The sequence below is a fragment of the Ptychodera flava genome, chromosome 13 (genome assembly GCF_041260155.1).
Source record: "Ptychodera flava strain L36383 chromosome 13, AS_Pfla_20210202, whole genome shotgun sequence".
NCBI classification, from domain to species: domain Eukaryota; kingdom Metazoa; phylum Hemichordata; class Enteropneusta; family Ptychoderidae; genus Ptychodera; species Ptychodera flava.
Genome location: NC_091940.1, coordinates 22,465,400 through 22,492,696, shown reverse-complemented (window position 1 = coordinate 22,492,696; position 27,297 = coordinate 22,465,400). Strand labels below are relative to the sequence as shown.

General features: G+C 38.5%; 1 protein-coding gene across 1 annotated transcript; it reads right to left on the bottom strand.

Moving 5' to 3' along the window:
- Positions 1-3,716: 3,716 nt before the first annotated feature.
- Positions 3,717-27,297, bottom strand: LOC139147840 (bestrophin-2a-like). The gene is made up of 10 exons (XM_070719051.1): positions 27,144-27,297; positions 24,975-25,214; positions 24,520-24,811; positions 17,491-17,645; positions 15,497-15,574; positions 9,853-10,005; positions 8,368-8,448; positions 7,632-7,789; positions 6,547-6,880; positions 3,717-5,849 (listed from the first exon to the last, which is right to left on the bottom strand). Exons 2-10 carry the CDS (start codon positions 25,167-25,169, stop codon positions 5,781-5,783), a joined length of 1,515 nt encoding a protein of 504 aa, XP_070575152.1. The 5' UTR covers positions 25,170-25,214; positions 27,144-27,297; the 3' UTR covers positions 3,717-5,780.

Genomic DNA, 27,297 nt, shown 5'->3' with positions numbered 1-27,297 from the left:
ATTCCTCTCCATGAAGTACTCGTATACGTATGAGCCGTCAGGGCAGCACTAGCTACATTGGGTACAACACGGAGTGTTGTTGTTGACAAAGGCATTCTAGTCCGGACGAAAATTAGGCTGTCGACATTGACATTTTGAATTTTTCATACAGACAAGCTGTGATGACAAGCTGAACACTGGAAAAAATAAAATGGAAACACGTCAAAAGTTCTAGCGTGTGTAGTAGGCTGAATCGAAGAACACCCAATACCTGCTAGAAATGGTTGTGAAGTATATATTTGAATATGGTTTATTTGAACATTCTCGAAGCCTTGGCATGGAGATGGCCATAGAAAAAGGATGTATCGCTTGCTCGATTTCAACACTTTTAGTATTAAAGGTTGACACCTGATGATGACAAAACTGATAGACGCATGCGCATTTCTCCTAAAGAGCGACGATTCCCGTTCTCCATCAAGGTTTGTCAAATCCATATATGGGCAAAGTGGACGCTTTTTTCCAGAAACACGACCGTGTAAAGATCAAAGCATCCTTTGTGAGCAGCGCCCTACATTTGTTGATAACTTTTATTCTTTGTCTCTCGGATTTTCTACCAAAAGCGACCCTTCTTTTGTGAAAATTAACAGACATAAGATGTCGTATTTGTTCTGAAATTGTAAGTATGGATACAAAGCCATCCCTAAAATTACCTGCTCTTGCCATTGTTGGAAGGTTTGGATTACACATTTTATGTTTTGTGTCATAGTCATACAACGGTCCCTCCAAAAAACCGTGGTCATACTGTGTATGTTTGTATACATTAATCTGTATACATTAACCGTATATTGTGAGTATCCCTGTAGATGTCGCCCCAAAGTCGTAGAAAGCAAGACAGGAGATATACTAAGTAATTCAGTTTTGTCAATCGCAAAAGATATCGGAGCATTCAAAAGAAAAGAAATGTAGAGTATTTTATTTTGCCAACTAAGAATCACTGACGGCTGTGCTTTGAAATACCTGATCAATATGACTTTGTTACGCCAGATTTCGAGAATATCCGTGCAATACATGATTTAGACGCGCTGGAAATCTTCACGAAAACAGAAACAGCGATCGAACTAGCCGATGGGATCGATGTCGACCTCTGAAAAGACGACCTGACATGACCTCTGCTCTTTTGAGGCATGCGATCAGACCAGGTATGCACACTGGATTTATTCATGAAGTTTGAAAGATTTATGATGGTCGGGCACACTCCTCTTGTCACTGATTCGGATGGATAAACCCTAGTAGTTTTGTATTAATATCTTCAAAGAAACTTCAGAAATCTGGTACAGCTTCAGGGTCGCCATCCATGAAACCAAAATGTGAATTTTGACATCACATCACATCATATGACACCACACAGTATCTAGCAAAGAGGATCGATATGACAGACGAACACTTTATCTACAATAACAGTACACAGACGGCACAGAGACCGTACACCAACAGTACACTAATATTGCACTGTACGTTACTGGTAACAGTACATAGGACACTAACAGTAAACAGATAGTACACTATTAAACAATACAAAAACAGTACACTAACAGTAGGCACAAGACCACTAATTCATTTCCCATAGGCCACCACAGTAGCGTTGAGCTCGATTTTCCTATTTTAAAACATTCAGCGGCACGAATCCTCTTAACAGGTGTTAGGTCAATGTCAGCTTGACTACTGATTAATTTTTCGTGTGGGCAAGTTGTTACGTGCAGAGAAAACGAACAAAGGGTGAACTCAGCAGTTAACGTTTAAACAAAATTTATTACGAAAATAAAACTAATTGCTAAGTCAGGGATAGAGTACAAGCTTTAAAAGTGTACAGACTACTTATCTCAGCTGGGACGGCAAAGCTCCAGTCTCAGAGTTGTAACAGTCAGTCGGGTGAATGAACAGTCCTTTGGCTTGCAGGCTTGAAGCTGCACAAAGTCCACAGTATAAATCCAGCGTTGGCAGTGAAGGTCTTGAAAAGTCTTGAGAATGACTACTGCTGGAGTTCAGTAACACACAAGAGACACGATCCCAAAAGTCTGACTGGAAGCTGTGCATGTCCCTTTTATACACATGTGCTTACATAAGGGCATATAAGAACAATCTAGAACTTTTATTGACATGCTAATTACTGTTCTAAAATTATTTCTCTTACACAACTAATCACTTTCCAGAACATTCCAAACATGACTAATTGAATTCAAGGTTGTGAGGTCATTAAGGGCAGTGACCTTGAGAATGTTCTAGACTAATTGGACTCAGGTCATGATGAGTGTGAGGGAAATGACCTACATAACAAAGTCCACGGAAATTTTGAGATAGCGATGAAAATAGCGCCCTCAGTGGTGTTTTTGACAAATTTCAGGCTTATTGTTATGATTTCTATTAGCCCTAGAACTCCTCATATTACCACCAAATGCTTCAGCCATTATTCACAACAGTCTGCATTTTGATTCAGGCAGAAAAATATCTTTACAAAAATTCTTGACGTTAAAGTTCAAACTAAACAAGCATCCATGCAGATATCAAAACTTCAAGGTCTGCACTATTTTTCTTCCGAACTATCTCCGGAAGTGAATTAGTGATCTTGTGCCAGTACACTAACAATACACAAACAGTACACGGATAGTACACTCACAGTACACAAACACACAGTACACTATACAATATTGTAGGTGACAGAAATAGACACAATAAAAACCATTGGCATTTCTGGAGCTTACAACGTATTGCAGTGAGTATTTTATTGACAATCAAATGTTTACTACAGAATTTTGAGATTAGGATTGTAAACTAGAAGTTTCTCTACACTATGTAAAGCTCTAACTGATATGGAAAAATTTCAATTTACCTCCTGAGAAGTCAGAAAAATTACACCATGGTGGATGTGTGGTGTTTTTATATAACAAACTATTATGACTCCGAAGATTTGTTGGTTTTGTTCTTGATTTAAAAATAAACATCTTTCTGATTGTATTTTTATTGAAATAGGTATCTCTATATGGAACAAGACTAGTTCTCATACTAGAGTATAGGTTCCTCTATAATATAGAATTAAACTTTAATTATTATAACAAATTGCTAGTTAAGTTGATCGTTATTAAACTTTTTGACTGTGACTATCAATATTTCACTACATACCAAACATATGTATAGGATCTCGCAAGAATTTTCAAGCACTCAAGGTATATGTCAATTCATTATGGTGCTGGATATTTCTGGCATTCACAGTGGCCAAGAGGTAAAAACACATACCAACATAACATGCAACACTGACCTTGCAGTTTGCATCAAATCTAACTGGGGCATGATTGAAAACAATTTCTGTACAAATGTTGTAATGTTCCCGAGTCATTTTACTCGATACCCAAGCCCCCCGGTCATTCACCTCCCTCCCCTGCCCTCCCCCTTTCAATAAAAATCCAACTAATCAACCTAGTTCATGGTGGTGTGCCTAGAGACATGGCATAAAAAATTATGATAATAAGGATTCAAGCCTGGGGTCATCAAAGGTCAGCCTCAATACAGATGAATATTATCATTTACCAAAAACATGAGTGTCTTATGCAGAAATTATTTCATTAGTTAATTTGTGAATTTCTCTAAAACATGGAACAAAATGTCAAATTTTAAACTTACAAGACATGTACAAAGCACTGTACAAAATTATGCATATATAATTAACTCCAGTTAAAGCTGTATTTGCTACAACCATCTATGTTCTTTTGGAAAATGTCTATCACATATAATAGTAAAACTTCTATAATAGTGTTGGATTTATTTTAGTTAAACAACAGCTATACAGCCAGCTAAAGATGAAGTACAATTTCTTTACTAGTCACCTGAACAAAAGGGACTTTACAAACACTGAATATAAAAACATTTCACTGACAATAGAGTGAGCAAAATACGGCTAAACACTTCCTTTTTACAGGTATGTACTCAAAAACGAGCAGAGCATGAAAAAAATTAAAAATGTAAATGTAACAGATATTTCAGCAACAACAGATAAAATGTTCACAACAGATGCTAACATAAAATGCAGCAACTTTAAGTACTGTAAAATAAATAGCCGAGTTGTGATTATCACTTGTTATTTACCATGTGGGCAAAATGAGATAGTTTCCCAAAAAGATTTTGTTCAATTCAAGAAAAGGGGAACCAATACGTACCATTCCCAAAAGTTGTGTTCTATTCAACAAAAAGGGAACTGAAATGTACAAAGATGGCAACATTTTCTTCGCAGGTAGTACAGTATAGCATAAAATCCACATGCATTTTGTTGGAGTTTGAAATGAAAATTTAAATCAATTTAGTCAAATTTGCATTGTATCTTTCCACAGAGTGTCCAAAATAAATATATTATGCATGAAACAGTCCACAACATAAAAAGGAATATTTTTTTGCAGAATAAAGTTTTATCAAGCAGTCTAGCTGATGAAATATCTCACAAAAAATCTCCATAGGCAGTTTGTCTACATATTGTGCCTCTAAAACACTTCAAAAATTTAAAACACTACAAAACTGTTGATTGTCATTCAGTAGACGAAATAATTTTTGGAGACAGAAAAATTTTTGTAATGGCTCATGCAATCATCTGTCAAATGTGAGAAAAAAGGGTAAAATAACATTGACAATAGGCTTTGCTTGAAACTGTATCCACTTTGGCAAATTTGTAGACAGCATTTTCAATAGAAAAAATGACAATGTTCTGACCAATAAGGATTGATTGTTTGTATAAAGACGACTTTGTTTCTTACCTGATATGTCTGTTTAGTTTATACTCAGCTACAAATCACTTCTACTATTCAGATTAGTATTTTTAAAACTTAGCTGGTAAGAACTTGTGAAAAGAAGAGTGATACTTATTTTAAAAAGATAAAATTTACATTTCAATCAAAATATACCACAGTGGTAGTCAAAATCATTATGAAATGGACATTTAGGAATGACATCCACAATTGTCATATAAGGTGATGTGTCCTTTCACATTGAAACAACCATGGATGTCACAGAAGTGCACTTTTATTTAAGGTGATTACTGTAGTAAAAGTTAAATTTTTAGATCTTGATAACTGTCAATTAAAAGATACTAAAAAAGACAATGTTAACATTAGACTGGACAAGTAAAATGCTCCAACTCCTGCCCCCTTGAGAAGCATGGACGGAGCACCCTCAAGTAGTGAACATTCCAAGAAATGTATATCTATGTGAATTAGACTTAGTTGTTGATAGAGCTTTCCTAAAGAAATAGTCTATTATTGATAAAAGTTCATAATCTAAGCCTAGAACATCTAGGATTTAAAATTCTCTATTATAAGTTAACCATATACATAATTGTGTCTAAATTCTGCTTTGTATGAACATACATTTCCGTGTATACAGAGAACTTTTCACAACATGATATTCATAGGTCAGGCCTCTGTGAAATAATTCTGAAATGAATCAATCTAACTATTGGACAAAGAAATTTAGTATAACGACTGGAATAAAAATCAGCAGTATTCAGAAATGTTAATCTAGTGAAGTTACCACTTTTATAGTAAAAACAACAGTTGTGACCTATTTAGAGCGATTCACGTTAGTTTATGAATCGGACATCAGGGCAGATCACGACACAAAAAAAAAAGAATCACTTGATGTGAATAGGCACATAGACAAGGTTATAGCTGGAATCCTGGGTGGGTCAAGCTCTAACATGATGATGTCATATGAATCATTCACAACCAGTCGTGTATAGAGTGTGGCAGAATTCACTGCCATCTTCACACATTTTGACCTGCGGAGGATGTTTCCCCACCGACCTCTGGCGGCAATTTTCCAACAACTCTCACCTATATTGAAATAAAAAGACACAGATTAAGTGATTTTCAAAAAAGTACAAAATCACTGAAAGAGATGCAGAAGACAGAAAAGGGTCTTACACAATGATTATCTTAAAAAGGACGGAATAAAATACCCTCTGACAATAATTGTGAATCAAGTTGCTATGTTGCATTGTTCAGCATTCAATCTGTGCACAAAATGCTCTAAATTTGTTTTTCAATATTCCTGCTAGTCAAACCAATGACAATACTAATTTGACTGCGTTGGATTTTGATTGAAAAGGGAGTGAGGGGGAGAGAGGAGACTGAAGGAGAGGGAGGGGGCTTGGGTATTGACTAAAATGACTCGGGAACATTACGAACCCTTTGAACATACACAGAAAGAGAAACACTATCATCTACACTCTCGTGAGAGATGGACAATCACCGGTAGATGTTCAAAAGTGGGTGGTCAGGATGCATGGATAAAGTTTTTCCTGCATTCAAAAATTTGGTGAATTAATTTTTTTTTATTCTGCACAGAAGGAAAAATTATTCTATTTTTCTGTTTCACACTTTTCACACTCCCATCTGAATATTTCATTTTCAACAATCACCATGGCTGCTAAACCATAGATGGGAATTTTTGTTCAGTAGATTTTTTCCAATCTTCACCCCCTCCCTCCAAGATCTAACAATCAATTCCCCGTATGGATTAATATCTCACCTTTGCACCACTTGGTGTCTTAACAACTTGAGTTTTCTTTTTCTTGGAAGAAAATCTTTGCATCAGACCTTCTTTTTCCTCGGCACGATCCTTACGCCCATCGGTATCGTCATCTTTCTTCACGTCAGCCTCTGCAGCTGCGGCAGATTTCTTGGAAGCCACGCCTTCCGGCACGGCACCAGGGATATCTCCTTGTGGTGCATCATCCTTGTCGGTGACTGGCTGTAGTTCAGTTTCGTCTCCCTTTTGTATGAAGCTACTGAATCCCACAACGTCCCCTCCAAAGGTGATGATGTTGCCCGGTACTGCTACGATGAAATCTTTCGCCTTTAACCTGGAAATATCAGAAATTGCTCAAAATGATACAATTAATCTTAGTTGCTGGTATCAACTTTAAATAACTCACAGCAATTGAGGCACAGCTTTCCGGGCAAGTTTACTTTCAAGCAGCTACATTTATGCAGCACTGTAACCTCACCAAACTTAGGCCACAGTAAGTTAATTTTTTGATTTGCATCCATCAAAAATTTCAACAGGCAGGCTATTAAGCTGTAAAAAACACACAAAAAGAATCAACAAAAAATAAGTTTTTCCATTATTTTGACAGTTTTTCCTCGGATATTTCATACAGCAGCACATTCCTGATACTATAGGCTTCTCAGGTGTAAAAGTTTACGTCACCACACAGTTTAATGGTTGTATCATTGCCATGCAGAAGTGTTTTCCGTGTTGCAATGTCAGAATCAGGGCTTTGTTTTTTTCACAGAATATCATCTGTGATGCAACATAGAACGGCAGTGTTTGCCTTTGATTGCCCTGTTTGCTGTGACTTGTTGTGGCAAAGTGAATCAATTTGTTTGTGACCTGGGTGATACTGATAGCTGAACAAGCAGGCAATATAACAGCATTGCGCACTTTGCCAAGTTTCTAACTATATTGGAACTTGAGTGTGCCATCTTTTAGCATGTTGGCAAAATGGGTCTTTCCGCTGCTACATCTATGAGATGCCTTTAATAGAGGAAAAGAAGAAGAGGCAGTTGCCATGGTGACCACTCCAACATTCAAGAGACAGGAGATATACTTACAAGACATCGACGGTTGAGCCGAGCCACACTGTACCCAGTAGTTTTCTCTTGACGGTGGTCTCGGTGTAGGGCAACTCAAACTCCTTCACATCCCAGTACATGTCTCTCTCTATGGGTGGAATCTGTCCGTAGAGGTCATCGACAATCAGCAGGCCCACCTACAGCGTGATACGTAATCAGCACAGCGTTGGAGAACAATTCTGTGAGACTAATTTGGTGTTGCCAGTACATATCATAAAACACTGATTACAACATACATGCGTAAATTAATAGTGCAGGACAAAAATGTTACCTGGAGGTATCATGAAATATGTACAAATGAACGGACAAAAACACTACCATATGCATTTGCGCATATGTAGATAAATTTTTCACGTATGAGAGGAAATCTATTCTTAGCGGGTCGTAATTTTATTGTCCTCAGGATTTTATCAAGATATTTATGATGTTTCTCTTGCATCTCTAGATCTACATCGAAAGTATCCAATAAGATATGCCATGTATTTCATAAACATAAAATCCACTCAATAGAAGAGTATATACCTTCCCTGGAAATACAACCATCACAAATAAAATATAGTCATGACAACACTCACAAAAGACAATTCAGTCACTGTAGAAATGAATATATTTAGAAACACAGAAATTGACACATAATAAAAATGACATCATTTGTAGAGACACAAGGAAATATCTGACACCTTTATATTTTGTAAATAACTGGGTCAAAATTTACCTGAAAGTTCCTGTCAATGATGTAGCTCAGTTCAAAGTCATCGTCATCATCTCCATATGGGTTAATGATAGCTTCTGCCACCTGTGTACACAATAGGAAACATTTAACCACAAAATTTATTTTGCAAAAAGATACAATGTGCATGTCCCTGCACTGGGGTGTAATGCTCCCTTCATCCATGAAACTTCATAATCTATAAAAGTTTGTTTCAGCTATCTCTATACCTGAATTCTGAAATACGAAAACACTAAAAATTGAATTTTCCAACAGAAAGTTGCCAATTATCCACAGATGTTACGGGTAGAACCATGAGTAGCAATGTTATCATTTGGTCACAGTGTTATATTCAGACTTTGCTCTGACATCACTACGAGTTTGCCGTTAGTCTTTTGAATTATGAACATCTCTTTGCACTAGACCTAGTACTATGTAAAATTTTCTTGCATCAAAGAAAAATTTTTGAGTCCAAGGTATGAGAAATATTAACTTAGAAGGTTCACTGATCACAATCTTACATGACTGATGACTCACAGTCTTATATCCTTTTCTAAAATGCTCTGATAAATCTACATATAGCGATAAAAGCTGATATCAAATTATTAACTGTGCTCTATGAACAAGTTATGTCTCCACAGATACCAGAACCCTGAGACTATGCATGCTAAGCTTCAGTACAGTTCAACACTATCCTAGGGGGTATTTTGTATGTGTTCATCATTAATGGCACCCTCAGCCAAGCACTGATTTGTATCCATAAGGAGAATGTGGCCCAGAGTTCTTGTCGCGTACCAAACAATCAAAGGGACAGTAGATGTAAATCTAGATGATATCATCATTACTTTTGATCTACGTATTATGTTCCATAAAGCATGTTGAAATACATAATTAGCCCTGGCGACAAATGTACGAGATCCGATGTTATGTTTGAAAAATCATGAATTCTAGTCTGGAAAATAATTCAGCTGTAGACAATGACAATGACAATGGACATACCACATATGCTGTCTGAGTTGACAAGATGAACAATGGCATATAAACAGGATTTGGTAGTAAGTCTCTTAAATATAGAACGAAAAAACTTTGAAATGCGATGAAATATACAGCTAATAGAGCTTCAAGGTAATATGCGTCTCAAAGTAAGATTCTTAACTTTAGCTCAAACTTTCCTCGGGGAAACTTTCAATCATTTTCATATCAAATTATGAATGAAAAATCACAAGTCACTGTGCACAGTTTGGTACCACAAAACCAAATTACTCAACATTTACCAATATTTGAAATTCAAAATGGTCGCTATTCTTGAGCTAACTCTATGGGAAAAAGGCAAATTTTCGATTTTTCATAAAAAACATGATGAAAATTTTCTTTACTCCAAGACTTTCAAAATGAGCCTACATTATAGGTATATCAGAAAGGTATTGGAAAATTTTGAGATTTGAAATATCTGTCCCCAAGGCGTTCCACCTTAACACACATAAACGTTACCTTTAGCCAACCAAAGTAGAAGAAGAATTCCAGAATAGTCAATATTGGAAAGTAAAAATCCAGTGGAAATCTGTCATAGTCCTTTGCTGGGTCAAGGAATTGGTCAGCAAAAAGCTTAGCCAGGAAATAGGTGTATGTTGCTATGGTAACAACCTGTCGAAAAAGGTGAAAGTATGATTTAGTCATCAGTCCATCACTCCTTTATGAGACTGACTATCTTGAAATTAATTCCCTCTACTGACTATAGTATAAAGATTATACAACCTAAGTTTTAAACTGCAACCATAGAAACTGAGCCAATGGCAACCAAAGAACATCGGTATTTTGTCAATAATTAAAATCTGGAAATTTGATCTCCTGGTTACAGCTGCTTTTTTGAATGTACGCAATGAAATCATGACTTAAAGAGCACATATCTTTGTATTAAAGCTAGTGAACATAACAATGCATGTGTCAACACACAGTCAAAATCATCTTTATCTTTGATTGTACAAAGAACCACAATGTGCAGCATCAAATGCTTATGAAATGCTGAGAAATTACAGTGGAATTTGACTGAGTGTCCGGTTTGCCTTGCAGAGCTCGACAAGTCTATACGTTGCTTATCATTAGAAAAGTAAACATTTGCAACAAATTGAGTCTTCGGTGTCAGATTACACCTCCAGCGAACGTTTCCCAGACACTGTCTAGTCTACAATCACGACAGTTGTTTCAGCATGCCACTCACAAGCACACTGCACTACAAGTACACACATCATCAAAGTTTTCTTTCAGGTATTTATTTTGATTGGGAACTTTAAGAAGTTGTAAACAAATAAATCCTACTTAAGATGCACCTTTACACTCCTCTTTTTCTTGCCTCAATTACATGACACGATTAAAAACTTTACTCAACGGACATTTGATGAACATTTCACATGAACACAAGAAATACCACTAGGCTAAATGTTATTTCATACAGCCAGATTTTCTGCTTAAATGCATGAACTGTATTTTGGCATGTAATTTCTCTAGTAACGACATAGGTAAATTAGTCCAAAGGAGATCGGCGAGTGTTCAGAGGAAATGTACTAAAAATAACTACTACGAAACACGAGAGACTCTCGACGTGATTATTTTGTATTTTGCTTCATGTTTGCTTATTTCCACAAATCTATTCCTGCATTTCAAAAGACTTGTCACCGTCAGTATTCCCTGCTCTGTGCTCACTTTCTTCTTGAGACTCGGCTGGACACGTCGGCATAATAGGAGGCTGAACCGTCGATGAATAGAAAGGACTCCCGTACATTGGGTTATAATATACGTAAGGGGGTAATATTGGTTCATCTGTACGTACGGATCATAGTAGAAATAATTATGCGGTGGTTGTCGTTGAGGTAAAGCTTGAGACAGCTGACTACTAGTATCGACATGTGATACAGGACGCGGAATCCTAACTGCTGAACTTGAAGGATCAGCGTGTCTATCCTGACTGCGACTTGAATGCAAACTGTTCTGTATGGCCTGGTCGAGTTGCTGCTGTTCAACAGGATGGATTTGACTATCTTCAACATCATCAGATGATTTATCTTCTGAACTATCACAAGTTGCACGACTTGTGGGGAACTTCACTGGAAATACTGGGTTCGACTCCAATTTTTCTTTGATTGGATTATTGCGAGGTTGGCAAATACGCCGTCTTGTCGATGAGTGTTGTTGAACTCTTCAATAATCGCTCGAAATGTACCACTTGCAACTTCTATATTCTCGGGTATTTTTCCTTTATAATACTTCTGGAGTATAGCCTTGTCCGTTGCTAGTTCTTGGGTACGCACAACAACTTCACCAGCGCTGGTCAAAAGAGGTATTTCTCTTGATTGCTCCGTATTAGGTGATCATGAACACGCTCTGAGAAGGAGTTCTTTATGCTGTTCTGTGCCTGACGTTTTATGTCGATGGTCTGCTGTTTGCTCTTGACATCACTTTTAGTTTTCTGTATTTTGGACACAATATCATTCAGCTCTGCTTTTTCGACTTCATGGCCCTTTGCGTTGACATCTCCGCACTGCTCGGCAGTTTTACACGGTCCATTCGGACACTTGTCTCGCCTGTGTGACCCATACAAATGACATTTTCCGCACTGTTTTTCTCCTGGTAACCTTGAACTTGGGTGGCAGTACTTTTTCGAAATGACCAAATGACGCTCTTCCAGCAAATTCAGCTCTCTTTCCAGCAATCTGACCTCCTCTTGCCGTTGTTCGATGTATCGGTCAATGGGCGACTTGTATTTATAGGTGTCTAGGAAATTTGTTGGCGCCATATTTTCCATCCGTACTGAACCACACGCCGAGCTCGAGGAAGGTGATGGAGATTCTGAGTTTTCACCGACTTCTCTGGTTTGTTTATAGCTTAGCTTTCTGGTTTGAACAAGTTGTCAGTTTGGAGTCCTTCGACACTCTTTGGACTTTCCTCATCCCTCAAACCTAGTTTTGAACAAGGGGTTTGTAGTTTGGCTACAGCATTTAGCAGCATTCTTCGATGTACATCACTTACTTTGCACGTGAACTTCTCCAAGTCCCCTCGCTTTAAAAATTTCATGTGATTTGTATTAACAAAGTCCAAACGACGAAACTCACTGGCATATTTTTCGAGTGTAGGATCTATATCTCGAAGAAAGTGTTCAACATCAACCGGACTGACTCTAGGCGTATTCATTTTGTCTCGAAACTTTCAGCTCTAGTGCCGACGAAGTCACGGCGACAGGTACTTGATGTTGTGAGCCTGGCAAAATTTGCATACCATCAACTTTCCTTCCCGCCAAAGCTTCAACTATTTTTGTTTAGGGAATGTCGTAAATTATGCACTTTTTCTCCCCAGCTGTTACATAAATACTATATTTCCTTAATAATTTATTAATGAAAGTACTAATCGCATAAATTCTTTCCCCGAATTCAAAAGAAGAAGAAAAAGAATACATAAATTTGAACAAAAAATAAAACATTGAACTCCTGCAACACCCCTCTCTTCGATTGCTTTCTTCCACTGAATCGAGACACGATGCGCCTTGTTCGTATACAATGTATAGCCCACTATTATAAACAATTGATTTTGCCTCGACGTTTGGCATACACACGTACACAGAAATGTTGAGCGCGTCGACCTCAGTCAAAGGAAGATACTACGAGCGTGGACGTCCGTTGAGTACAGATCTGCGAAAACTTGTTGTTACAGAACTCGAAGACTGTGGAGCTGACAAAGGGACAGGTCAAATCCCCAGAGGTGTTTTAACAGCTGTAAGCAAGACTTTCAAGTTGGATGAAAGGGGGGTGCAAAGGCTGTGGAAACGATATTGCGACTTTGATTCTGTGGAACCAAAGCCACACGGCGGCGGGAAAACAAAGGTTAGGAAGAGAAGACATTGAATTCATAGAGACTTTAAAACGTTCTCGACCATCTATACAATACAAGGAAATTCGCGACGAACTTTTACAGCATTCTTCTCTTACAGACGTCTCAATTTCTACGATAGGAAAAACAGTGAGAAATGAATTGAGTGGTGGTAGATGGACATTCAAAAAGATGACAACGCCATTGCCAGATCGTTTTACTTTGCGAAATATGCAGTACACTCAAGTGTTCATTGATTTTGTCAGTCAACGTAACCGATTCACGCTAAAATTTATGGATGAAGCTGGCATTAAAGTGACAACAGGTCAACCTCTGTATGGACATTCATTGATTGGAACACCGTGCGTAGAAGTTTGCCGATACATGAAGTCACCGATGTACACATTGCAGTTGCTGGTTGGATATGACGGCGTGAAACATTATCGTGTAATTGAAGGCGGCTCTGACACCAACGAATATGTCCATTTTATCCACGAAGCTGTGCAATCGTTCGGCGAGGATGGACAGCGTGCTTTGCAACAGGGTGACATTTTAATCTCTGACAATGCACCGATTCATCGCAACGAAGGTGAACTGATTCTATCCGACTGGCTTGACACCCTTGGAATTGAGTACAGTTTTACACCAACGTATTCCCCCGATTTGAACCCAGTTGAACAATGCTTCAGCAAGGTGAAGAAAATTTTGAAGGCAGAGAGATATCACCGTCTCCTCCATGCTAACTTACCCGTTGCCGTGTATGATGCCGTCCGGGAAATTACGTGCCAAAATACAGTGAATTTTTTCAGAAACACTGGGTGTGTTATTTAATGGCACAAAATGCACTGTCACAGTGTTGAGCACTGTGTGTAAAATAAACACTGTTGTTCTAGTCTATTTTGTAGCTGTCATGTATTTGAGAAAAGTGCCAAGGAAGTTTCATTTATCTGAGACAGGAGAGAAGGCAGCAAAAACATTTCATGTAGGAGTGTCAAGACTTTGCTGGTTGATAATATTCATAACGTTCCGATCAACTTGAGAGAAAAGGTTTGTTGTGTGCAAACTTGTTGATACAGTAGTATAGATTGCTCTGGACATGCTATCGCTACAGACTCTGTGATGAAAGGACTGTTGTCGTGATTGCTGAAATCGCGAGAAGAAAAGTTTATTTTTGAAAAGAATTTACTTGTTTCTTCTGAAAGTTCCAAAATCAAAATAAATACCCAAAAGAAAACTTTGATGATGTGTGTACATGTACAAGTAGTGAAAAAGTAAGCTTGCTGAGAATGTAGGCTAGACAGTGTGTGGGAAACATTCGCCGCAGGTTGTAATCTGACACCACAGACTCAATTTGTTGCAAATGTTTACTTTCTAATGATAAGCAACGTATAGACTTGTCGAGGTCTGCAAGGCAAACCGGACACTCAGTCAAATTCCACTGTAGTGAACTCAGAATACGCATTCCTGAATTTGACTCAATCAGAACAGTTATGCCATGGACAATTATCAACCAGGTATTTCAATCCACAAGTTAAATCAGGTCTATGGTTATGGTCAGGGTAATTAGGTGTCTTGTGAATGTATGTTGAGGGTGGACGCTGATCACAGGGGGTGACTGTCCTAGAACTCAACTTACCTTCATGAGTATTGACCAGTGGAACGCTGATCACAGGGGTGACTGTCCTAGAACTCAACTTACCTTCATGAGTATGACCAGTGGAACGCTGATCACAGGGGTGACCGTCCTAGACCTCAACTTGCATTCATGAGTATTGACCATTGGAACACTGATCACAGGGGTGACCGTCCTAGACCTCAACTTGCATTCATGAGTATTGGACCAGTGGAACACTGACCACAGGGAGTGACTGTCCTAGAACTCAACTTAACTTCAAGAGTATTGACCTCAAGAGTGACCAGTGGAACACTGACCACAGGGGTGACTGTCCTAAAACTTGACATACCTTCAGGAGTATGGGACCAGCGGAACACTGACCACAAAGGGTGACTGTCCTAAATTAATACTTAATATCTAAATACAGACCAGTGGAATACTGATCACAGAGTGACTGTCCCAGACCTTTCAACTTAACTTCAGGCATATAGACCTGTGGAACACTGATCACAGGGGGTAACTATCCTAGAACTTAAATTACCTGATTATAGACCAGAGGAACATTATTGATCACAGGGGGTGATTGTCCTAGACCTGCACTTGCCAGAGTAAAGACCAGTGGAACACTAATCACAGGGGTAATTATCTTAGACCTCAACTTACCTGAGTATATACCAGTGGAACACTGATCCAGTCATATCCCATCATGCCACCACACAGACCTCTGTGTGCTTGGATTTTCTGTAAACAAATCACAGAAAATATGAATAAAGTATTTATACATTATTTTTCATTCAGCAATACACTCCAAAATATAAATACTGAAATACATTCAGCGACTGATGGTTAAAGAATTTGTTAAAACACAGGGAAACTATCAATTCCCGTAACTTTCGACATTTTTCCACTATTTTGATCAACATACCCCCTACAATTTATCCGTGTACTTATTCAAAGTATTCACCAAGTATTGAGCTTGTTATTGTTGACAAATGAATGTTACTGTTAGAACTGTGATTCAACTGCTTACAATAACAGTGCACTTCACTGATATGCAGAGCAGGTGTTGACAGGCCAAATACTTGGTATTCTACCAATGTTGTGACCCTGGAAATATAGCTGATGCTTCAAGCAAAATACTGTAAAAAGTGTCATAAGCTAAAGTTCCAAGGACTTTGACTTATCCTTGACAGGTGTGAATGTATACACATCATCATGGTTGCATTGTCTTTATCTGCCGAACTGAAGAATTGAAATATTAAGTACACTGCCCTCTTGTGGTAGCATTAAATGATCAACAAAGTGTGAAAAAACAACAAAACCTCGTAGGTTGCCTTTCTTTGACTTCAAGTGTGAATATCAAAACCAGGAAAATAATCTTTCAAATAAAATAATTTTGTGGACGAACTTCGACAAACAAAAATTAAAACTTATCCCAAATTTGTTGGTATGAATTGTGAATTTTGAAGCAAAGCTAAGCATGCAAATGAAGGGTAGCGGAAAGTTAGCGTACCGCATATAACAAACAAAGGTGCAAATATTTTATTATTTCCCCATAATGAGTACACAACTCTCTCATGGACATACAGAGCCAATAACAAAAAAAAAATAAACTTTTGACTCACCTAGAACAGATTTGATATTAAGCAAGCAACTACAGATAGCAGAGCTACAGAAGCACACACATGCAAAATGTAGGTTTTACGTACAACTCATGCAGCTTTCTGGTCAAGAGGAAAGAAAGTGTAAACAAACACAAAATAAACACAACATTGACGGGACAAATGACAATATAGAGAACGTTACTCATACAGGGAACATAACTCACCAAAAGATGCAGTGTTGCGGCCAGGAATTTTAGACCAGGGAACACTGTGTCCCACTACCATTTATTTTTGGGGACATTTTGTACATTTTGGGGACAACAAGCAGTTGTCAATCAAATTTTGCATTATTTCGTAACACATTAGTTCAACTGAACAAAATTCAATCTACCGGGACCGTGTCGCTATGCTTGAATTTCAGGTAATTGAAGCAGTATACCATATCTGCCACAAATCAGAGCTCAGACAGACTACAGTCAAGCAAATTATGATATCAAGTGCAGCGTTTTAATTACTTGTAATCATACAGCTAGCTCCGAAAGTACGTAAGTATAAGCCTCAAAATAATTACGCAAAACAAAGATCATTGTCAGTAACATATATTACTTGTAGACTACACCCATCACAGTCGACTCACGAGTGCGCCCGAGGTGACCCGCAGTACGCAAGAGTGCGGGACAAGGGGTTCCGTTTTGGGGACATTGTCGCAAGGGCGCGTCCTGGCGGCAACACTGAAGATGTAATCAGTATTCGCTGACTGAAACACTTAACTTAGACATTGCAAAGCGCGAGCACTATATTATAAGCTTTGTCAAATGGTTTGCTGATTATTTTTAACCATTGGCTGATTTAACCCATGTTTGGGAATTATGGGTTGCTGATATGAGCGATCCTAAAAATATCACCAAAGTATGGTAAACATTTCATACTATTTATTCAAAGAGCAGCAAACAGGTTCAGTAAAGTTGTGCTACATTATAACTTTATGAGCGCAAAAAGCAGCGAGTCAACTTGAGTTAACATGGCAACCATGTCATGGCACATTCAGCGTACCCCTATTAGCATGTTCTCGGTGACATCATCTTTGATCTTGCCTTCCTCTCGGAGTTTTGCCACCAGATTACAAGCCCATCCACAGGGCATCCAAAACTTCACATGTGGTGTTTCCAATTTATCATACAACTTACGCTCTTCTTTTGTCATCAAACCTGCAAAGTATGGTTGTTCAAACAAATGGTAACAAATAAAAACACTCTTTATTTCAATCAAGATTTCAGTCAAGATTGTCTAATATGGCTGATTTGAGGTCCATCATTAATATGCAAACAGAAGTTTTCAACGAGATTTTTAGGAATTAATCTTATTCTTATCATAACAATGGTTCTTTGATACCACGGATGTTCTGAATATGCTAAAGCAAGGTGTATGAAGACAATATTTCTTCAAATTTCTGTCAGCATATGCAAATGTCTCGCAAATGTTGCTATATTTAGTAACAAATCTATGATCCAGATCAGCCCTACTGAGGTTTTCTCTCTGCAACTATAGTTGCGATTGTCAGGAAGATAGATTTGCAGAGTAGTGATCTTGATAAGTTGGTTTCCACATATAACAGTGTATTAAGCAAACTCTTAGATACGCATGCTCCAAAAGTTTCGAAACGAGTAACAACTAAACAGAGTTTACCCTGGCTAAATGAGCACATTACACGTGTCAGAACACTGAGGAGACGTGCAGAAAGAAAGTGGAGGCTGCATCAAACAGTAATCAGCAGACAAACTTTTAAACAGTTTAGAAATCGCTTTTGCCGGGAGCTTGATTTTGCTTGCTCTGAATATTACAGAAACAAAGTCAATGACTGTCATGGTAATCATAAAAAGCTTTACGGTGTCATTATCTCATTGCTAAAACCACCTTGTATTACACCTTTACCAGATCACGCCACAAGTTTTGAGTTAGCTAATAGATTCAACAGTCATTTCCTAGAAAAAGTTGACAAAATCAGAGATGATCTTGATTGTCAAATGGGAAGATATGTACCGACAGTAAGGTGTACTTCTAGAGTAATTACTCAGAAATTTGAAGTTTTCAAACCAGTCACGGCTGATGAAGTAAGGAAGTACATATTAAGATCACCATCAAATCATTGTAAGAGTGATCCCATTCCAACCTGGTTGCTCAAAGAGTGTGTTGAAGAATTACTTCCTATTATCACCTGTATGATAAATTGTTCTCTTCAAAATGGCATTTTTCCTGATAGCTGGAAAGAAGCTATTGTAATACCATTGTTGAAAAAGCCAGGTGCTGGTACAATTCTCTCCAATTACAGACCAGTCAGTAACTTATATGCCGTTCATACACAGGCCATTGAACGTCTCTGAAACGGTTCTGGGCCAATACTGACACAGAAAGTTATGTGTGGACACTCCGAAGTGGTTCTGAAGCGTTTCAGATTTGAGACGGTTTAGTCGGCCCGACCAGAGCCGTTGTAGGGATTAACTCTATCCGCAAATCGCTGTGTGGACAGACTGAGCCGTTTCAGAAGCGTTTCAACGCCCTCACGCGACAGGTATTTGTAACATAAAACAAACAACAACAAATATACAATATTCACTTTCGTCATGGCTGCCGAACACAGTACTACATCTCGCGGTATACTGGTCCGACGAAGAGATAAGCTTGCTACCAAAAACCCTATCAATTCGACCAGAAAAAATTCATTACGATTTGAAAAACGTCGAATTAATAGGAAATTAAAACTGCCGAAATAATTTAGTGGTCGAATTTAATTTGGAACGACGAGGATGAAATTTAAGCGAGACATGTTTGCCATGTTGAGACTGCTTCAAAGCATGGACTGTGAAATTTTGTGAGGTCGACAAATTTCGTAACAAAAACCCTCAAACGCACGTTTTTGTCACATCAAACTCAAAGTGGCCGCGATTACAGATGGAACAATCTGTGACACTGCCACCGGCCGCTCGACGGACGACACGTAAGTTGACATCGTGTGCCAGCCCTTGGAAATATATTGTAACTCCTTGACAGGCAGATGAGATAGTCTTATAGCGTTTGATGCATTGAAAGTTTGTAAAAATAATAAAAAATGACATCACCGATCATAAGAAACGTGGTGTTAAAGATAATAGTTTTTAAAAGAAGACTATGACGACCATATTTCTGTAAGTATTATCTAACTTTAGAAAACCAACATCTGAAGATTTACTTCAACCAACACTTTTGGATTTGTTGCACTCTTTATTATAAGATTAGTCGAATTTCTAGAAAGTAGGTGTACATTTTCGATGTCTGTGTATCGTCAACACCGAAGTCATATCCGAAAGAGTATAATCAGTTCGCGACAGCGTAAACCTCTCTCTCCCTCTCTCTCTCCGGCATTTCAATGTTTTATATTGTCGACATTTATATATCAGTCTGAAGTTTCAGGTCACTGCTCATTGCAAGTAGCTGATGTCAATTTTTCCGTATCGGGCATGGTCTCTATCATCACTCTAATCGTTAGTGTTTTCCTGTTATATTCCATATCAAACTCAAAACACACCGTGAACAACGCTGATAATATATTGCATCTTTCGTATCGAAAACCGGTAAAGTTCGTAACTGGTGACATGTCACGGCCTGGAGAAAGTTCATTACCATCGATCGAATGTCCGTGGCGCTTTTGCTTCCAAATAGACATATTGCAATGCACAGGGAACTTCGCGGTATGGCAATTATATGAATTTTACCGTGAAGAAAGTCTGTGACTTTAAACTGGCCGTACAACCAACAATAAACATGGTGGAGCAATGATACCGATTTCAGAGACTTCGATTTTTTTTTCATTGCGACCTCGACCGCTGGTGAGAGCGAGTCGTCTATTTTTTTCCCACTGGCTATTTGGCTTTGAATTTTCAATTGCCATCATGTGCTAAGTTAAAGCTAAAAACAAGACGGGCGTTCTCTGTAAATCAATAAGCCTTTTGAATATGAAAAAATCAGACATCTGAACCTCAACACGCAGCTTGAAAGTTGTTCTCCGAATCAGGACAGGGACATCGGCCCGGGACATCGGTGAGGCCGGATTTCACGTGGTAGCTATGGAAACCGACAGCTCGTTCGTTGTAAGAAACCATGCGATGTACGCTCCCTTGGGCCGTGGAATTTCGCCGTATCGCCTCTACAGACTACACCGTCTATTACCTAACCATGCTATTAAACAATCACACGATAGTTCAGTAACATATATCTTCATTAATCTACCGATCATCCACCATCGAACACTTCGAAAACAATGGTCGCGGTCACGGATTCAAGGACGTTCACAAGAAGAAATTATCAATAATTGGCGCGCAGAATTATTTTTACTGGTTTTGAGAACTTCTAAATAACTTGTAATCCGTATATCTTCACACATCGAACCGATATTGTATACCTATCACCGTCGAAGTTTATGTCTTTCACTGTAGAGTTCTTTTGATCCAAAACACATATTCAGAAGAGTCCCACAGAGCAGTCAAATGAAAGGATAATTGCTTCAAGCGAATGAAATTGCACGAAAGAATGAAAATAAACAGCACACCATGGACGTGATTTAAAACAATAGCGCTTGTGAATAGGACTATTCTATTTGAGTAAAAAGTGCCGTTTTCTCGCAATTTTAGCAACTGTAACGACCCTTTATTCTTTAATACCTTTCCATAATTGAATTAAACTAGGTTTAGGGCTTATACACACAGTGTACACTGATGTACAGAACTTTAAAAAGTATTCTGCTGGTAACGAACAGGGGTTTACACTCTAATGGGCACAGTAAAACAATGGTCACGTCCATAGGTTCAAGGACGTTCACGGGAGACACGATGGCAAATAGTGCAGTGTCGTAAAATTGCTTAGACTAGTTTTAAGAACGGTACAATATCTGGTCATCGGTGTACCGCTACCTGTGAATCGAAACGACAAGTGTAGACCTATAGCTTCGAAATTTTATGGGAGAGACACCACGACTGAGACCGACAGTAGCATAACAAACTATTCCCAATTGTGCGTCCGTGTTTAATACAGACATCTCTGTAGGTGATTCTGGTTTCTCTTGAATCAAAAGTCCGACATTGACAAAATTGACATAAAATAAGTCCGAAAAGTTATGTTTTATTCAACTAACTGATTCATCTCCTTTGATATCCCCTATTAGCTAAATGTAAACAGTCCGAAAGACTGACATCGATGTCTCCCGGGCCCCCGTTTCTTCACCTTTTTGCAAAACATCTCATCAGCCGGACGCATGGGCAATGTATTTGTACGTTGGTCAAAACTAATGACAGATAGGTCAGGATGTAACATCGGTCAAAGTAATATTGAATATGGAAGACGAAATGCTTTCATTGATTGACAAAAATGAGAGGGAACGAGTCAGTAAATATCGAACCATAAAGGGAGATCGAGACTGCCATCCCCCATGATTAATCATCTGGGAACAAAATATATATTTCGATCAACAGACTTACACAACCAGAGTCTGAGACAGCATTTTATTCAGCTTTAAAATAAGTCACCGCCTTTCCTATAATAACACCCCGTTTGCGTTTCGATCTACTCTGCTCTGTCCCCAATCGGTATGGCCGTCCGGGTTTCGCCTGCCGTACTGACTGATACATGGTTATTTCTTCACATATTTTTTCATCGTTTGGCATAAAATACAGCATCTCTTTGGTGCACAAGGCAAATCAACGTTTAGAAGGAAAGTCACAGGAGGTTAGGATATTATATACCGTAGGTGAAATTAGAATGGAATGTTGAAGATGAAAAGACTTTTATCAGTCGACAAAAATTGAATAAACCGAGAATTGAGATTGTCTATGATTTATTAATTGGGAACAAAAATATTCGATTGAGTCATTAAGTTTGCGTTTGATTCGTTTCAAAATGTGTTCCTACATTCTTATCCGATTGTTTGTGTTAATAAAAATGTTTGTTTCGCCTCGGATATTTGTAGGGAAGTTTGGATTAGTGTGGACGGTAATGTTTTGTTTGTGTGAGGAAAGCTTATGGCGAGGCGAAACAAACATTTTTATTAACACAAACAATCGGATAAGAATGTAGGAACACATTTTAGAAACGAATAAAACACAACTCGACACAAAAACATTTTGGATAGTTAGGTGGGGAGCCTCTTTCACATTCTTTACAGCCAGTACGACGTCGTCCATTTCAGCCATCTTGTTACAAACAATGCTTGGCGATACACACCTTTTGAACTCGAGAGGGCGCATTAAGACCTCTTAAACATCAAAACAATGGCTTAATTTTGTGTATGTGGACGCAAGCGGACTCAATCTATTAATCCCCTGTGTTTACAAATCACAAATAGTGTTGCAGAAGCGTTTCAATTTTCCCTGTCCGAACATAGTGTTAAGCTTGTTTCAAAGCTTGTTGAACGGGTCGTTGTTGACCAATTAACAGCTCACATGCAAGCAAATGCCCCATTACCTGTGTGTCAATCTGCATACAGGCAATATCATAGCACTGAGACTGTACTCAGCAGGGTAACTTCTGACATATTTCAGTGTATGGGGAAACAACAGGTGGCACTAATGGTGTTGCTGGATCTCAGCGCTGCCTTTGACACAGTAGATCATCAAATCTTGCTCCACACTATGAAGGCTGAATTTGGATTAGATAACACAGTTTTGCATTGGCTTTCATCTTATCTAAGTGATAGAACACAAAGAGTACTGATATCCGACAGTTTGTCTGAAAAGTGTGGTATCAGATTTGGTGTTCCACAGGGATCTTGCCTTGGACCGGTTCTGTTTACAGCTTATTCAAGTACATTGTTCCACGTCATTAACAAACATTTATTATACAGTCATGGTTATGCAGACGATACACAGCTCCTGAAAGTGTTTGCACCGAGAGCTGATGATGAGACCACAGCACTTGAATGTGTACAAAACTGTGTTTGTGATATTCAAAATTGGATGTTGGAACATAGGTTGAAACTTAATGACAACAAAACAGAAGTTGTGATTTTTGGTACCAAACAACAGCTCGCCAAATTAACTTGTGACTATGTTCAAATTGGTAATGACAGAATCAAAATTGTTAACAAGGTTCGTAATTTAGGAGGATATCTTGATTCGACCTTGTCGATGGAGCACCATGTCAACCAGATTTGTAAAAAAGCCAGTCACAGCTTATACAACCTCCGACGTATTCGTCATTATTTGAATCAAGACAGTACTGAAATTCTTGTTCTCGCTCTCATTAGCTCCCACCTCAACTACGCCAATTCAATCTTATATGGCATGCCAAATGGGCATTTTAATAAACTACAGCGTGTCCAAAATGATGCAGCAAGAGTGGTAATGCATCTGAGAAAGTATGATGGTGTGACTGACTCACTGATCCAACTACACTGGCTTCCAGTAAAGGCCAGGGTTAATTTCAAAATTATCTTGCAGGTCTTTAAGGCTCTAAATGGTATGGCACCACAGTATATTTGAGACTTGGTAGAAAAAGTCAGCGTTAATAGGTATAATCTGCGGATAAATTCCGGTATGAATCTTGTAGTACCAAGATCTTTCAACAAGTATAATGATCGTGCATTTACAGTCTGTGGTCCAAGGTTATGGAACTCACTCCCACTTGAATTAAAGTGCATAACAGAAATTCAACCTTTTAAATCAAAATTAAAAACTTTTCTTTTTAAACAATTTTATCAACTGCACTGATTAGTTTTTATTATTATTGGACATTTTATGAGATTTTTGTTTAAATCTTGTTTTGTATTTTTATTGAATGCAATACTTTTTATTGTTTTACTTGATGTAAAGCGCTTTTGAATATTTTATTGTAGAAAAAGCGCTATAGAAATATATTAAACATTAAACATTAAACATTAAATAGATTCTGTTTGTCATATTGTGTACACACATATTCAATTTTCCTAATTACTACAGACAAAATTTCAAATATCGAATACTTTAAACTACTAGAGACAAAAATCAATTACCTATCAACAAATTACGACCATGATCTATAGCAGGTTCTACCCTCCTCTGTCCCAGCGTTTGAACTTACCGGCATTGACCAGGTGACCAAGGGTTGGAAACCGCTTCAGCACCGGGACCGATACCGAAGTGAAGACAATAGTTGCTGTGAGATTCAACCAGCGCACAAGCGTCCTACGACACTTGCGCGTCTCTTCATCATCGCCCTTGATGTGCGCTGCAAAGAGCTGAGAGATGGAATCGGTCCATGGTAATGTCTCGTACATTCCCCACCACCGACTAATCACGATGCTGACGTAGAAACCGAGAACGAAGCTAAGCGGAATAATACTGACGATGTGATCTTTGAAAAATACGCATATCTGAAAATTGAGAGGAAACGAAAGCTGTGAGAGTTTCACGTCTTTGTAAAAATATAAGTGAAAGCATAGATGATAAACGGAACATGTCATCAAAATTTATGTGATGCCTATACTTAAAAGAGATATTTGCATACATTATGCTAATGCTGGGGTCATGACCTACCAGTTCAAAGGTCTCCTTCTGCTCGGGAGTGGTCAGTGCAAACCTGTACAGCAAAGACATTCCATAGTACAGCAGCAGGAAGACCACAAGCTCCTTCCAAATCAGTTTATAGATACTCCCCTGCCACATGAACAGAAGGCGGGTGAAGGAACACAGGCTAGCCTGCGACACCTTGAGTGAATATGACACAGTCATGATGCACTATCACTGCCTTTGACCTCCCGTTCCTGCTGTACAAACCTGCCGGAGAATCAAACTAGATTACTTTAGCTGATTTCTAAAACCATTGGTTACAGCTTTTTGCACATTGGTAATAAAGGCCTATTCCATGAGCCTGATCGCTGTGGGTAGTCAGCTAATTCTCTTATTTACGTAACTTCATGAATATAAATGAAGAGGAAACCAGTAACTTTAATGGTACTTTCACATTTTCATTTTTGTGAAAATTTCCTCTTCTTGTTAAAGTATGCTGAAATACAGAGACTTTGCTCAGAGGTTTTCAAAACATATCGCATGCAATGACTCTAATTGAGACAAAAATTCAGTTGTCGACAATAACATTGGACAATGTACCAACAGTGAACTGTGTTTTGGAGTTCAACACTTTCCATTCCACAATTTAAGGAGCACAAAAAGTAATGTAATACAAACAACAAAAATGGCGGAAAGTAAATTAAAAATTAGAGTTAATGAAGCTGTAACCATGTGAAACTCCTCTAGAGCATGTAATCCATCATATATCAGAGTATTGTAACAATAAAATATAATGATCATAGTAGTTTAATTTTTGTACTAAAAATTGATATTGCAAACAGTGTAGTACTGTTTCATTTAACCTGGGACAGTGCAGCAGGTTCCCAACCGAGAAATTTTACCACATTGCGAAATCACATGATGGATGCTCTATGAGGGTCATAGCCTCAGTTTTTACACAACTTAAAAATTTGACATTCAGTTTTACAAACCATTTCTGGACCAATAATATTGTGGAATGGGTTTGTTAGACTTTTTCTGGACCAATCACATCGCGGAATGAGGCCGTTGAAATTTCAGAGTGATGTGTGGTATACTGCCGGCATGGCGCCAAGCCTTTTGCAATCAGTCCATTAATGGTAGTAATTTTTCCAATCAACTAATAATGATAGTAAAAGCTGCGCCCATACAGCAGATGTGTTACGTTGCTGGTGATGTTATGTATTACAACAGGTTCTCATGATTTTGGAAGGACTGGTGTATTTTAGTTTCCTGCTATAATTTATTGGCGTCAGTATCAGACGCTTACTTTAGTTTTATGGCATGTATGTACCGCGCTCTGAGGGAAAATTCACCTATGCCATGGGGACCTCTGACCTACATCATAGTCATTAATGTGTTTCGAATAGCAACAAGTATCATGACAGCCAGTTACGTACGCTCGTACGCGCGATTGCATTGTGTTAGTACTGTAGAGAGCTACAGGAAAAATACGTACGCTGTATCATAGACCATAGAGAAATATCTCTGGGTTCTATGATCGTACACAATTAACTATTAGGTATTGTACTTTGAAAATTTTATGAACACCGCGGTGAACACTACTAGTACTTCAAGAAAAGAATGTAGGCGTATTAATCTCGGGACTTGATCTTCGTGACGAAAATGCTTTATCTATCATTTCTAGAATTATGTAATCTCTATTAGCCGCCCTGGATGTCTGTTTAATCGTTGTCTGTGTGTACTGTTTCCACTCTGAAGTGCGCTCTAGCTCTACCGACCCTGAAAGCATACATTGTATTCGGATGAGGCATGGCGACAATGTGGGGTCAACACAGGTCAGCTAGTGAAATTGATCGTGGGTATTACTGTGACATACTTTGAGGGGCCACCTATGATCAAAACATTGTAGACAAGGGCGGCGCGTCGGCCTTGTTTTACACATGACGTTACATGACGGTGAATGGCCTGGGTATTCAACATAAATGACGATACGTGTTCGATTTGCTGGTGGCTGTACCGGTAGCAATCGCCCAAAGAACAAAGACTCGACAGCAATACAAGCGCGAATATGGCATTTGAACGGTGATACAGACTGCACTGGAATTGGAAACACTTTCAGTGCAATAGTGACTACACAGTGAGCTGATATGAGGCCACACAATGCACAATGACTGACGATTAGGATAAAATTACCTTGATACGCTTCTCTGCAAGTGTGGTTCAGCGAAATCTGCAGCTGTTCTTCTCTAGACTCTTGGTGTCAGGCGAATGTTTTTACTCTGACGGAAAGGGCGGGACGCAAGATATCATTGCCCTTTCGATTATGTACAACAAGTATGGCACCAAC